Source organism: Lepus europaeus, chromosome 5, assembly GCF_033115175.1.
Source record: "Lepus europaeus isolate LE1 chromosome 5, mLepTim1.pri, whole genome shotgun sequence".
In the NCBI taxonomy this organism is placed as follows: Eukaryota; Metazoa; Chordata; class Mammalia; order Lagomorpha; family Leporidae; genus Lepus; species Lepus europaeus.
The window spans coordinates 151,633,932-151,647,230 of record NC_084831.1 but is presented as its reverse complement, the minus strand read 5'-3'; the positions used below and the strand labels follow the sequence as shown (position 1 = coordinate 151,647,230).

The following is a 13,299-nucleotide window of genomic DNA, read 5'->3' as shown; positions in this document are numbered from 1 at the left end:
GGCCCCCTCTCCATTTGAGAGGCCTGGAAGGAGTCCTAGGCTCCTGACCTCAGCCTGGCCCATCTCTAGCAGTTGGGGCCACTTGGAGAGTGATCCAGTGGTAACAGACATCAAATAAATACCCAAAGTTGGATTATAATTCTCTTTTGGGGGGCAGATATTTGGCCTAATGGTTAAGACACCATATCCCACATTACAGTACTGGGTTAAATTCCTGGTTTTACTCCTGACTCCATTTTCCTACTGGTGCAGACCTGGAGAGACATTGGTAGTGACTCAAGTTAATAGGTTCCTGCTCCCACTTGTAGTACCTGGATTGAGTTTCTGGCTCTTAGCTTTGCCCTTGACCCAGCCCTCGCTGCTGGGGGCATTGGGGAGTGAACAAGTGAATGAGAACTTTTTCTATTTGTCTTTCTCTGCCTCTCAAATAAATAAAAAAGGTTTTAAATGTCCCATTTCCTGGAATTCTCAAATCTCTACACACATATTTTGCTATTCAACTTAATAAAGAGATGTTGAACGTTGGGTCTTAGTATTTTTAATTAGTATTACTATTTTTAAATTATTGGAATTTCTTGTGTTTTTAAGTGTCTCATGTAAACTTAAAGTTTCTATTTAGTTTGTATGATTAGTTTCATTTTGACCAGTTTTGTACTCTTATTCACAATTTTTATTTTTATTTTTTTTAAAATTTTTTTTAACTTTTATTTAATGAATATAAATTTCCAGTGTACAGCTTATGGATTACAAAGGCTTCCCCCTCCCATAACTTCCCTCCCACCCACAACCCTCCCCTCTCCCGCTCCCTCTCCCCTTCCATTCACATCAGGATTCATTTTCAATTCTCTTTATATACAGAAGATCAATTTAGTATAAAGATTTCAACAGTTTGCACCCACATAGAAACACAAAGTGAAACATACTGTTTGAGTACTAGTTATAGCATTAAATCACAATGTACAGCACATTAAGGACAGAGATCCCACATGAGGAGCAAGTGCACAGTGGCTCTTGTTGTTGACCCAACAAATTGACACTCTAGTTTATGGCGCCAGTACACAATTTTTAAAATTATTTACTTCATGATAGAGAGCTCCCATCTGCAGGTCCAGTCCTCAACTGTCCCCATGGTCTCAGGGCTGAATCTGGGGGCCAGGAGCTTAAGCCAGTCTCCTGTGTGGGTGCAGGAGCAGAAGTACTTGAGCCATCACTGCTGCTCCCAGGGACTGTGTTAACAGGAAGCTGGAGTCAGGAGCCAGAGCTGGGAATCCAAGCACTGCTATGTGGTATATGGGCATCCAGATTGGAATCTTAACGGCTGGGCCCAGTGTCTGACCCCAAAATGATGGTTTGATATATGTATACATTGTAGAATTGCTAAGTGAAGCTATTTAAGCTATGAGTTACCTCACATGCTTATCATTGTTTTATGGTGAGAATATTTCAAATGTACTACTTTAGCAATATTCAGTTAAATAGTATATTGTTATTAACTGTGGTAACAAAGCTTATTTTTTATTATAGGGAAATCCATGGTGCACCTTCCAATTTAAGTCCCAGCTATCTGGACTCAAAACCTGTATATTGTGTAGATGTTAATGAAGAAAAGGCTGAGAGTGGGAACCGGATGCTAAGCAATCGAGAAGAACAGAATATGCATTGCTGTGATTTTGACAGCTCTCAATCCTTTGTTATGAATGATACAGTTGTTAGGTTTTTAAATGATCGACCTGCAATTGATGCGTTGCAAAATTCTGAATGTTTGATTAAGATGGGAGCTCCTCTGAGAATTGAAGAAGAAATGCCTAACAGAGCAAAAGGAAACGAGAACAATTTGAAGCCTTCCATGAATAACATGGGCCAAGATATTGATCCAAAAGTGTTAAGGCTGACTGACTCTTCTCCATCCTCTGCTAGTACTTCCAGTTCCCAAAGATTAGACATTTTAAAGAGGCGACAACATGACATCAAACTGGAAAAACTCAAGGAGCGGATTAGGAAGCAGTGGGAACATTCCGAAGAAATAAACGGCCGGGGCCAGAATCTGGGTCATATTGACCATCCGGTAATGGTTGTCAATGTTGATAACTCAGTGACAGCAAAGGTCAGGAAAGTGGCAACAGCACCACCTGCTCCCACGTACAAAGGTCGGTAATCAGGCTTTGTAGCCTTCTCTCTCCTTGTATCCCTTTCTTCCTAGGGTGTGTTTGCTTAGAGAAGATCATCTTTAGAACTGAATTTAATTTCTCAAATCAGCTGCCTAAGAAATTATTTCAAGATACATGTTAAGAAATACATACAGATTCCTAGATCTTACGTTGGACCTAAATCAGAATTTCTGGAGTTAAAGTCCAGAATTAGATTTTAAAAAAATATTTACTTACTTATTTATTTGAAAGAGCAGCAGAAAGGGAGAGCCAGAGACAGAGAGGCAGGAGTGAGGGATGTCTTCCGTCTACTGGTTCACTCCCCAAATGACAGCCGGGGCTGGACCAGGCCGAAGTCAGGAGCCAGGAGCTTCTTCCAAGTCTCCCCTGCGGGTGCAGGGACCCAAGTAAGGGCTCCACTGCCTTCGCTAGGGCCAGGGCAAAACCAGGAGCCAGGAACTCTATCCTAGTCTCCCACATGGGTGGCAGGAGCCCAATTACTTGGGCCATCTTCTGCTACCTTCCCAAGCACATTAGCCGGAAACTGGAAGTGGAAGTGGAAGATGGTCGAGGTCCTTGGGCCCTGCACCCGCATGGGAGCTCCTGGCTTCAGATTGGCACAGCTCCGGTTGTTGTAGCCAATTGGGGAATGAACCAGTGGGTGGAAGACCTCTCTCTCCCTCCCTCCCTCCCTCCCTCTCCCTCTCCCTCTCTCTCTCTCTGCCTCTCTGCCTCTCCTTCTCTTTCTGTGTAACTCTTTGAAATAAAGAAATAAATCATTAAAAAAATGCACAAAGCATAATGTGGTATCCCGTAGAGGAAGGGAATACAACCTCTTAGCCCTCTTTAGCCATGGTGCACCTTTTTCATGGCTGCCACCCAGCTTCTCTCATGTGGGCACACAGAGAAAGGTTACTAAATTGGCATGTGTAAAGACTGGGTGTGCCAGTGGCAGGTTTCCCATGGTGCCCTGCTTGAGACCAACACTCATTGTGTTTCGGCTGCTTCTCTGCTCTGTGCTACAAACATGTTGCAAATACCAAAACTGTCTGAGATGCCCTGCTGAGAAACAGTGATAGGAGAAAGAAGCGTGTATGTTTACCTGACCTGAAACGGGCCACAGCACAGAGTCGGGCTGCGGAGCACTGGCACAGTGGTGCGTGAAACGTCTCCGAGCGTGGTGGTGGAATGACCACCGTCCAGGAAGTGGAGAAACAGGACGAATGAACTACTGAAGCTCTCTGCTGCGAGGGATGAACAGAAGTGACTGAAAAAATAGAAGTACACCGCATGGAGATCCAAGTGAAGGTCTCGATTGTATATTCAGAGCGGCTCCATCAGTGTCGCAGCGAACACATGCCGTTTACTGATACGCTGATCAGGAAACAAGCGAAGTTCTGTCATGAGGAACTGAAAGTCGGAAGGCATTGTGACTGTTCAGCAGGTGGATCCCAGAATTCAGAACAGACACGACATCCGTAAAGCCTTGTGGCATAGAGCATCTGCTGCTCAGGAAGCAGCAGGACTTCGTTGACAGGTTTGCCAAAACCATTGCTCATGGAAATCGGACCCAGAGCAGCTCTACAGTGCTGCTGAGACATCGCTGTTTTGAGTTCTTGCCCCCAGAGAGACAGTGACTGCAGCTGGTGAGGCAGCTCCTCAGGAGTTAAGAACGCCAGGACAGCCGGCGCCGTGGCTCAACAGGCTAATCCTCCGCCTTGTGGTGCCGGCACACCGGGTTCTAGTCCCGGTCGGGGCGCCAGATTCTGTCTCAGTTGCTCCTCTTCCAGGCCAGCTCTCTGCTATGGCCCGGGAGTGCAGTGGAGGATGGCCCAAGTCCTTGGGCCCTGCACCCGCATGGGAGACCAGGAGAAGCACCTGGCTCCTGGCTTCGGGTCAGCGTGGTGCACCGGCCGCAGCGGCCATTGGAGGGTGAACCAACGGCAAAGGAAGACCTTTCTCTCTGTCTCTCTCTCTCACTGTCCACTCTGCCTGTCAAAAAAAAAAAAAAAAAAGAACGCCAGGACAGGATAACTGTGCTAGGATGCGCTGACTCAAAGCGTGTGTAAGGGTAAACTTGCTGTGACAAGCATCAGTGTGTGTACTCACTGCTTTAGAGGAGGGAGTTCTTTCTTTGTCTTTTGGATAGAGTGAATTCTTGCCAGTTATTCTAATAAAAATGTGTAAATTATCAGGGACATCTTTTCTGATTAGTTTCACAGTTTGTACCAGTGGCTTGTGCTTGTAGCAGGGAAGCTGGACTGGACAATGGTTGCAAGATTTTGTTATAACTTGACAACTGTTCTGATCATCCTCCAGCTGAAATTCTTTTTTTTTTTTTTTTTGACAGGCAGAGTTAGTGAGAGAGAGAGAGACAGAGACAGAGAGAAAGGTCTTCCTTCTGTTGGTTCACCCCCTAAATGGCCGCTACGGCTGGTGTGCTGTGCCATTCCGAAGCTAGGAGCCAGGTGCTTCTCCTGGTCTCCCATGCGGGTGCAGGGCCCAAGCACTTGGGCCATCCTCCACTGCCCTCCCAGGCCACAGCAGAGAGCTGGACTGGAAGAGGAGCAACCAGGACAGAACCGGCGCCCCAACCGGGACTAGAACCCGGGGTGCCGGCATTGCAGGTGGAGGATTAGCCTAGTGAGCCACGGCACTGGCCCAGCTGAAATTCTTAGCAAAATAAAGTTTATGCCATGTATTTTCCCCTAAATGTGACTTCACTAATTTAGCCATATGGCCAGGGTATCCTAGGTCAGGGGTAAGGAATGTCCCTCCTGCCTGCTGTGTTAGTCCCACAAAATCATTTGATCTGGTCCTGCGAAGGAAAGCACAGGCAGGACCTGAAATTCAGTCAATCTATAGCAGGTGAATTTTTAAGTTGATAAGTTTGATAGCCTGTGAATGATGTTATAAATACCCAAATTTCCCTGGGCAGAAAAGTTTCCCTACCAATGCCTTACGTCAATGAAGAGTAAATATAAAAATATTTATAAATTATTGTTTATTTGAAAAGAAGAGTGATAGAAAAGGGAGACAGAATGAGAGAGCGAGAGCAGCGCTTCCATTGCTGGCTCACTCCTCAGATGGCTTCCACAGCCAGGTCTGGGCCAAGCGGAAGCCAGGAGCCAGAAATGCCTTGAGTCACCCACATGTGTGGCAGGGGCTCCGGCGCCTACTGAGCCTTTACTAGCTGCCTCAGACTGTTGGCAGGAGCCTGGATAGGAAGTGGAATGGCCAGGCCTCAACCAGGATCTCTAATGTGGGATGCAAGCAGAGACAACCTACAGCACCACAGTACCCATCCCCCTCCCCACTCCTTGAAGGTTTTTGTTTTTTGTTTTTTGTTTTTTTTTTAAGATTTGTTTTAAAGGCAGAGTTACAATGAAAGGGAGAGATAAAGATCTTCCTTATTTGGCCTCAATGGCCAGGGCTGGGCCAGGCTGAAGCCAGGAGATGCATCTGGGTCTTCCATGTAGGTGCAGGTACCCAAAGACCTGGGCCATCTTCTGCTTTCCCAGGCACTTTTTTTTTTTTTTTAAGATTTTTTATTTATTTATTTGACAGGTAGAGTTACAGACAGCGAGAAAGAGAGAGACAGAGAGAAAGGTCTTCCTTCCATTGGTTCACCCCCCCAAATGGCTGCTACGGCTGGCACCCTGCGCCGATCCGAAGCCAGGAGCCAGGTGCTTCTCCTGGTCTCCCATGTGAGTGCAGGGCCCAAGCACTTGGGCCATCCTCCACTGCCTTTCCGGGTAACAGCAGAGAGCTGGACTGGAAGAGGAGCAACCAGGAATAGAACCCGGTGCCCATATGGGATACCGGCACCGCAGGCGGAGGATTAACCAAGTGAGCCATGTCTCCGGGCCCTCCCAGGCACATTTAGCAGGGAGCTGGATCGGAAGTGGAGCAGCTTGGACCTGAACCAGCACCCATGTGGGATACCAGTACTGCAGACAATAGACACAAAGTTTGTTTATGCATGGAATTTCTAAAAATATTGTATAAGATTACTTTTAGGCTATGTATATAAAATATATAGGAAGCATAAATGAGACTTTGTATTTAGACTAGAATGTCCTCCCCAAAATATTTCTTTTCTTTTTTTTTTTTTTTTTAATTTTTGACAGGCATTGTGGACAGTAGAGGGAGACAGAGAGAAAGGTCTTCCTTTTGCCGTTGGTTCACCCTCCAATGGCCGCCGCAGTAGGTGCGCTGCTGCCGGCGCACCGCGCTGATCCGAAGGCAGGAGCCAGGTGCTTCTCCTGGTCTCCCATGGGGTGCAGGACCCAAGCACTTGGGCCATCCTCCACTGCACTCCCTGGCCACAGCAGAGAGCTGGCCTGGAAGAGAGGCAGCCGGGATAGGATCGGTGCCCTGACCGGGCCTAGAACCCGGTGTGCCGGCGCCGCAAGGCGGAGGATTAGCCTACTGAGTCACGGCGCCGGCCTCAAAATATTTCATTAGGTACATTAAATATTCCAGAATCTGTAATAATTCTGGTTCCGGACATTTTTGATAAGGGATACTCAACATGTAGTGCCTTTTAGCTAACACCTGTAAAGTGCTTTTGCCAAGTTTTGACTCTAGCCTACTTATACTAATCCTTTTTTTTTTTTTTAAGATTTATTTATTTGAAAGAGTTACAGATCTTCTATTCACTTGTTCACTCCCCAAATGGCTACAACAGCTGGAATCTGAAGCCAGGAGCCAGGAGCTTCATCTAGGTCTCCCACATGAGTTTAGGGACCCAAGCACTTGGGCCATCTTCCGCTGCTTTCCCAGGCACATTAGCAGGGAACTGGATCAGAAGTGGAACAGCAGGGACTTGAACTGGTACCCATATGGGATGCTGGCACTGTAGATGGCAGCTTAACCTGCTTTTTCTGTGCCATAGCACTGGCCCCTATACTGATAGAATTCTACAAATATTGGTTGCCTTTTTTTTTATACATTGAGCCCATCTTAAAATAGAAATCTTTATAATATTTTGGTTATTGTCCATATTCAAATTTTTGAAATTTTTCAAAATATCAATTAAAGTTCAGTCTATTTTTCTGAAAAGTAGTGATTAAAGTGTACAATCAGAAAGGAAATTCCTGGGATATAGCACATATTTAATGTTTCTTGAGATATTGAACAAGTATATTTTAAAGACCTATTTTTCACACTTGGGGTCCATTTTGCCCATATAGATAACAGCCTATCCATTTGTTCAGCCTTAGACAAAAACAGACAGATGGTGGTAATTAATGCCTGTGTTTAAGACAAGAATGACTAGTAGTGTTGTCTCTTAACCTTGAGAAGGGTAATTTGTCATTGAAATCTGTAATTTGGCCGGCGCCGCGGCTCAATAGGCTAATCCTCTGCCTTCGGCGCCGGCACACCGGGTTCTAGTCCTGATAAGGGCGCCGAATTCTGTCCCGGTTGCCTCTCTTCCAGGCCAGCTCTCTGCTGTGGCCAGGGAGTGCAGTGGAGGATGGCCCAAGTGCTTGGGCCCTGTACCCCATGGGAGACCAGGAGAAGCACCTGGCTCCTGGCTTCAGATCAGCGCGGTGCGCCGGCCGCAGCATAGCTGCCATTGGAGGGTGAACCAACGGCAAAGGAAGACCTTTCTCTTTGTCTCTCTCTCTCACTGTCCAATCTGCCTGTCAAAAAAAACAAAACAAAACAAAATCTGTAATTTATGATTGTCATTCATTATCATTTAATTTTGGTGCTCTTCCATTTCTAGTCTTTTTGAATAACTATGTAATGCTTTAATCTCACAATATTTGTCAACCATTTAGTAACTATGCATTCCTCCCTTAAAAGCTTGTAAACATGTTCAACATCATTGGATATTAGGGCAGTGCAAAAAACACAATGAGATGCTCCTTTATTGGTTTTACTTTAATAAGAAAAGTTAGACAATAATCATTATTGGTGGGGATGTGAACAAATTGGAGCCTTGATACCTGGTGAGAATGTTAAAAATGATACAGCTGCTTTTGAGGACAGCTTGGCAGCATTTCAAAAGATTAAACATAGACTTACCATGCCTAAACAATTCTACATCTAGATGCAAAACCCAAGGGAATTGAAAACATGGCTGCACAAAAACCTGTACAAGAATGTCCATGGCAGATTTATTAATAATATCCAAAAAATAGTAACAGTCCTAGTGTCCATCAGATGATGAGTGGTAAACAGAATGTTGATATGTCCATACACTGGGAATATTACTAGACAATAAAATGGAATAAAATCTTGATATATGTTACATGATGATTGAACTCTGAAAATATTATGCTGAGTGAAATAAGCCAGATGCAAAAGACTACATGCTGTCTGAGTCCATTTCTGTGATGTGTTCAGAACAGGCAAATCCATAAAGACAGAAAGTAGATCAGTGGTTGGCAGGGACGGATGGGGTCACGTGGGTTGTGACCACTGATAGCCACAGGGTTGTTTCCCCGGATGATGAAATGTTCTGGAATTAGTAATGATGATAGCTGTACAACTGTGAATATAATGGAAACTGCTAAGTTTTACGTTTTGAAAGAATATCTTTTTTGTTATTTCAATTATATTTCATAAAAACGTAACAATCAAATCTTTAAAAAGCAACTTTGGTAAGAATGTTCTGTGTTGTTGATATATATTAGGTTTCAACCCTTCAGAGACCAGGATTCGAACACCTGATGGGAAAGTGTGGCAGGAGGCTGAGTTTCAAAACATGAGTAGAGAACTGTATCGCGACTTAGCACTTCACTTTGCAGGTGAGAGTGGAGCTTTTTTATGTTTTGAATATTTTATCATGCATGCCATTTAATTCACGATGTGTAAACATGAAATTGTCACCAAACTAAAGGTGCTTACCTGTTCTAACTGCATTGTATACTAAAGTAGTAATGGTTTGAATTCCGAGTCTTTCTTAGCTTCTGGGTTCTGCTCCAGGGTTAAAATTAGCTGTGTGACTAATGAGACAGATCCAGGCTATTTTTAAACTGAGAGTGTCTGGACTGCCTCATTTGAGGGAAACATAGGGAGTCTAGCTGAAGTTTACTTGAGTCAGCCTTTGAGATCTTTGAAGTGGTCAGTGATTTGACAGGCAGCAGGTAAGATAATCACATTAGGGCAAGATGCAGGAAGAAGAGGGTTATAGGAAGGGAACAATGTTAGAGAATTGAAAGTGGGAGGAACCCGTGGGAGATTGGAGGGGAAATCAGAAGAAACTATGTTAGTACTTAGTGAACACCTGGTCTGATAGGCGAGATGAAGTGGAGGCTCAAAGAGCAGCATTCCCAAGGTTGGAAGCCAAGATTCAAAACCAATTCTGATTCTAAAGATTGAGGCCTTCCTAGTAAGGCCCATGGAGATTTTACTAATGGGTTTTTGTGGCATTAAGTATCCAGTCCAGTTTTCATGTTGTTACTATTAAAGTACTCTATTCAGAAAGTTTTTTCTCCCATGGGGAGGAAGTATAATGTAGTAACTAAGAGCAAAGATTGTGGCAGGTGTTATGGCACAGGGTCCAAACCACCATTTGGGATGCCCACATCCCATGTCCAACTGCCTTGTTTGAGTCCCTGCTGCTCCACTTCTGATCAAGCTTCCTGCTAATGTGCCTGGGCCGAACTGGATATTTGGGTCCCTGCCACCCACATGGAGACCTGGAAGGAGTGCCTGGCTCCTGGCTTTGATCTGTCGTAGCCCTGGCTGTCGTGTGCATTTAGGGAGTATACTACTAGATGGGGGATCTCTCCCTCTTTTTGTGTCATGCTGTCTTTTAAATAAATAAATTTTTTAAAAAACTGAAAGATTTGGAATTGGCTTCTAAGGATCAAATTCTTGGTACTTGCTGTGCATATTAGCTATGTTACATAACTTTTTAAAAAATGTTCTTGTCTGTAAAATAGGGATAATAGCAATATACAGGGTGTTTCATTCACAAAGTTCATAGAAAATGAAATTAAAAGATAAACTTCTTTTACTGAAAAAAATTTGAAGTCCACATCTAGTTTTCATTATACACATTTCTTGTGAAATTTTTAAAAGATTTATTTTATTTATTTAAAAGGTGGAATGATAGAAGGAGACAGAGTGAGGTCTTCCATCCACTGTTTTACTCCCCACATGGCTACAAGCATCTGGGCTAGGTCAGGCCATACTCAGGAGCCAGGAACCAATCCAGGTCTCCCACATGGATGGCAGCAATTCACACACTTGGGCCATCTCCTGCTGCTTAACTATCACATTAGCAGGGAGCTGGGTTGGAAACAGAGCAGCTGGGACTTGATCCTGTGCTCTGCTCTGCAGTACTGGCATTGCAAGCAGAGGCTTAATCCACTGCACCACAGTGCCCTCCCTGCCTCCCTGCCTGCCTGCCTGCCTCCCTCCCTCCCTCCCTGCCTCTCTCCCTCCCTTCCTTTGTTTCTTTCTCTTTTTTTTTTTTTTTTTTAGATCCCCTCACCCCCTTATTTTAAAGGCAGAATTAGAGAGAAGGAGAGATAGGGAGAGAAACGAGATCTTCATCCACTGATTTACTCCCCAAATGATAGCATTGGCCATGCCGAAGCCAGGAGCCTGGAGCTTCTTCCGGGTCTCCCACGTGGGTGGCAGGGGTTCAAGTACTTGGAATATCTTCCGCTGCTTTCCCAGGCATGTTAGCAGGGAGCTAGATCGGAAGTAGAGCAGCCAGGTCTCAAACTGGTGCCTGTATGGGATGCTGACATCCCAGGCAGAGGTTTAACCTGTTTCACCACAAGGCTGGCCCCACCAACACTTTCTTGTGAATTTCTTGAAGATGCCTTGTATGTACAGGTTTCAAAAGTTTTTATACATGATAAATATATCTTGTTTTTTTGACAGGCAGAGTTAGTGAGAGAGACAGAGACAGAGAGAAAGGTCTTCCTTCTGTTGGTTCATCCCCCAAATAGCCACTACGGCCAGCGTGCTGCGTTGATCCAAAGCCAGGAGCCAGGTGCTTCTCCTGGTTTCCCATGCCGGTGCAGGGCCCAAGCACTTGGGCCATCCTCCACTGCCTTCCCGGGCCACAGCAGAGAGCTGGCCTGGAAGAGGAGCAACTGGGACAGAACCGGCGCCTCAACTGGGTCTAGAACCAGGAGAGCCGGCGCTGTAGGCGGAGGATTAGCCTAGTGAGCCGCGGCACCAGCCCAATAAATATATCTTTTAATTTCATCTTCCATAAATTTTTGGAAGTATTCTCATATATCGTAGAATAGTATCATTATAGACTAGTAGAATATGTCAAAAAAATTTTTTTGAGATTTATTTATTTGAAAGGCAGTTATAGAGAGAAGAAGAGAGGTCGAGGGAGGGAAAACGATATCTTCCATCTGCTATTTCACTCACCAGATGGCTGCAATGGCCAGGGCTGGTTCAGGCCAAAGCCAGGAGCTTCTTCTAAGTTTGTCGTGTGAGTGGCAGGGGCCCAAACACTTGGGCCATCTTCTACCGCTTTCTCACGCCGTGAAAGGGAGCTGGATCAGAGGTGGAGCAGCCGGGACAGGAACTGGTGCCCAAATGGGATGCTGGCATTGCAGGTGGCAGCTTCACTCACTGTGCTACAACTCCGGCTTCTGCCACAGTGCCATCCCCTCATAGAGATCTGTTTTTATTTTTTTTTTTAAAGATTTATTTATTCAAAAGTCAGAGTTACACAGAGAGAGGGGAGGCGGAGAGAGAGAGAGGGAGAGAAAGAAGTCTTCCATCCGATGGTTCACTCCCTATTTGGCTGCAATGGCTGGAGCTGTGCCGATCCGAAGCCAGGAGCTTGGGTGCAGAGGCCCAAGGACTTGGGGCCATCTTCTGCTTTCCCAGGCCATAGCAGAGGGCTGGATTGGAAATGGAACAGCCGGGACTCAAACCGGTGCCCACATGGGATGCTGGCGCTGCAGGCCAGGGCATTAACCTGCTGTGCCACAGCGCCGGCTCCTCAAAGAGCTCTTAAAGAGGTCTATCTGTTATATTCTGCCTTGTCTTGTTATGATGGGTGAACTCTGTGTTCCTATCTAAGACCAATTCCTCTGCTTGTGTTTTGGATCCCATTTGTTCTTGTGTATTTAAGCATGTTATTTCAGCCCTGTTTCCTCCTTTTGCATCATCAAGTTTTCCTTCTCTGCGAGATCATACCTACATGAGCCATCACGAAACAGTCTGTCTTTGGGTCCTGCTCTCTCCAGTTGGTGCCCTGTTTCTTCCTTGTATTCACAGCAAAACGGCAGAAGAGTTGCCTTGTGTTCCTTGTCTCCTCTGTTTCTCTTCTGGCCTTTCTGTTAGATGTTTGCCACTGTTTCCTGGAGACTGCTGTTATCAAGATCACCCATGATCTCCAGACTGCTGGATTCAGTGTTTAATACTCTTTGTCATCTTGATCTGTCAGCAGCGTCTGACATGACTGATGACTTCTTTCTTGAAACTTTTCACTTGACATCTAGGATGCCCTGAGTATCTGACTTTTCTCTTCGGTCCCTTGCTTCTGTTTAGTTGATTTTTTTCCTGATCTCTAAGCTTGGCGTGTCTCGTGTTTGGGTGGGCAAGAGGCTGGCTTGCCCATGTGCATGCACCCTTTCTCTCTCCCCCCTCCCTCCTCTCCTCCCCCTCCACCTTTCTCTCCTCCTGGCTTCCCTTTCTTCTTTTTAGTTATCTGTGTGCCTCAGCTAAGGGTAATTAATCTCAGGGGTTTAACTCTTCTCAGTGGCTAGTAATTCCCAAATTCATGTCTGTGTCCCAGACCTGCTCTCTGAATGCAGACTTCCATACAGCTGCTAACTCCGTGTCTCCCCTTGAGTATATAATAGATCTCTCAAGCTTAACATATCTGAAATAAGAACTAATTGAGGTCATGATACGCCACTTAAACTTGCTGCTCTGATAGTCTCTCCGTGGCCATTAATCTTATCCTAATGTTCAGGCCTCAAATCTTGACTTGTCCATGACACTGTACTACCCCCCATTTCTCTCATGCATTATGTATACTACTATAAATATATGTGTATGTATAGTACCATATTTATATGTCTACATATGCATAATACTATATATGTGTATCATACAAAACACGTATCTCTACAATATAATCTCTGCCACCTCTGTCATTAACCACCTAGATGTAAGCCACCAAGACTCTCTTATCTGTGCTGCCACA

General features: G+C 45.1%; 1 protein-coding gene across 1 annotated transcript in view; it reads left to right on the top strand.

Annotated features, from left to right (window-relative positions):
* Positions 1 to 13,299, top strand: part of CEP350 (centrosomal protein 350) — a 159,467-nt gene that overhangs the window by 30,503 nt on the left and 115,665 nt on the right. Inside the window, exons 6-7 of the mRNA XM_062192943.1 lie at positions 1,525 to 2,147; positions 8,795 to 8,908. Of these exons, the coding sequence (XP_062048927.1) occupies positions 1,525 to 2,147; positions 8,795 to 8,908 (737 nt within the window). The remainder of the gene's footprint in view (positions 1 to 1,524; positions 2,148 to 8,794; positions 8,909 to 13,299) is intronic.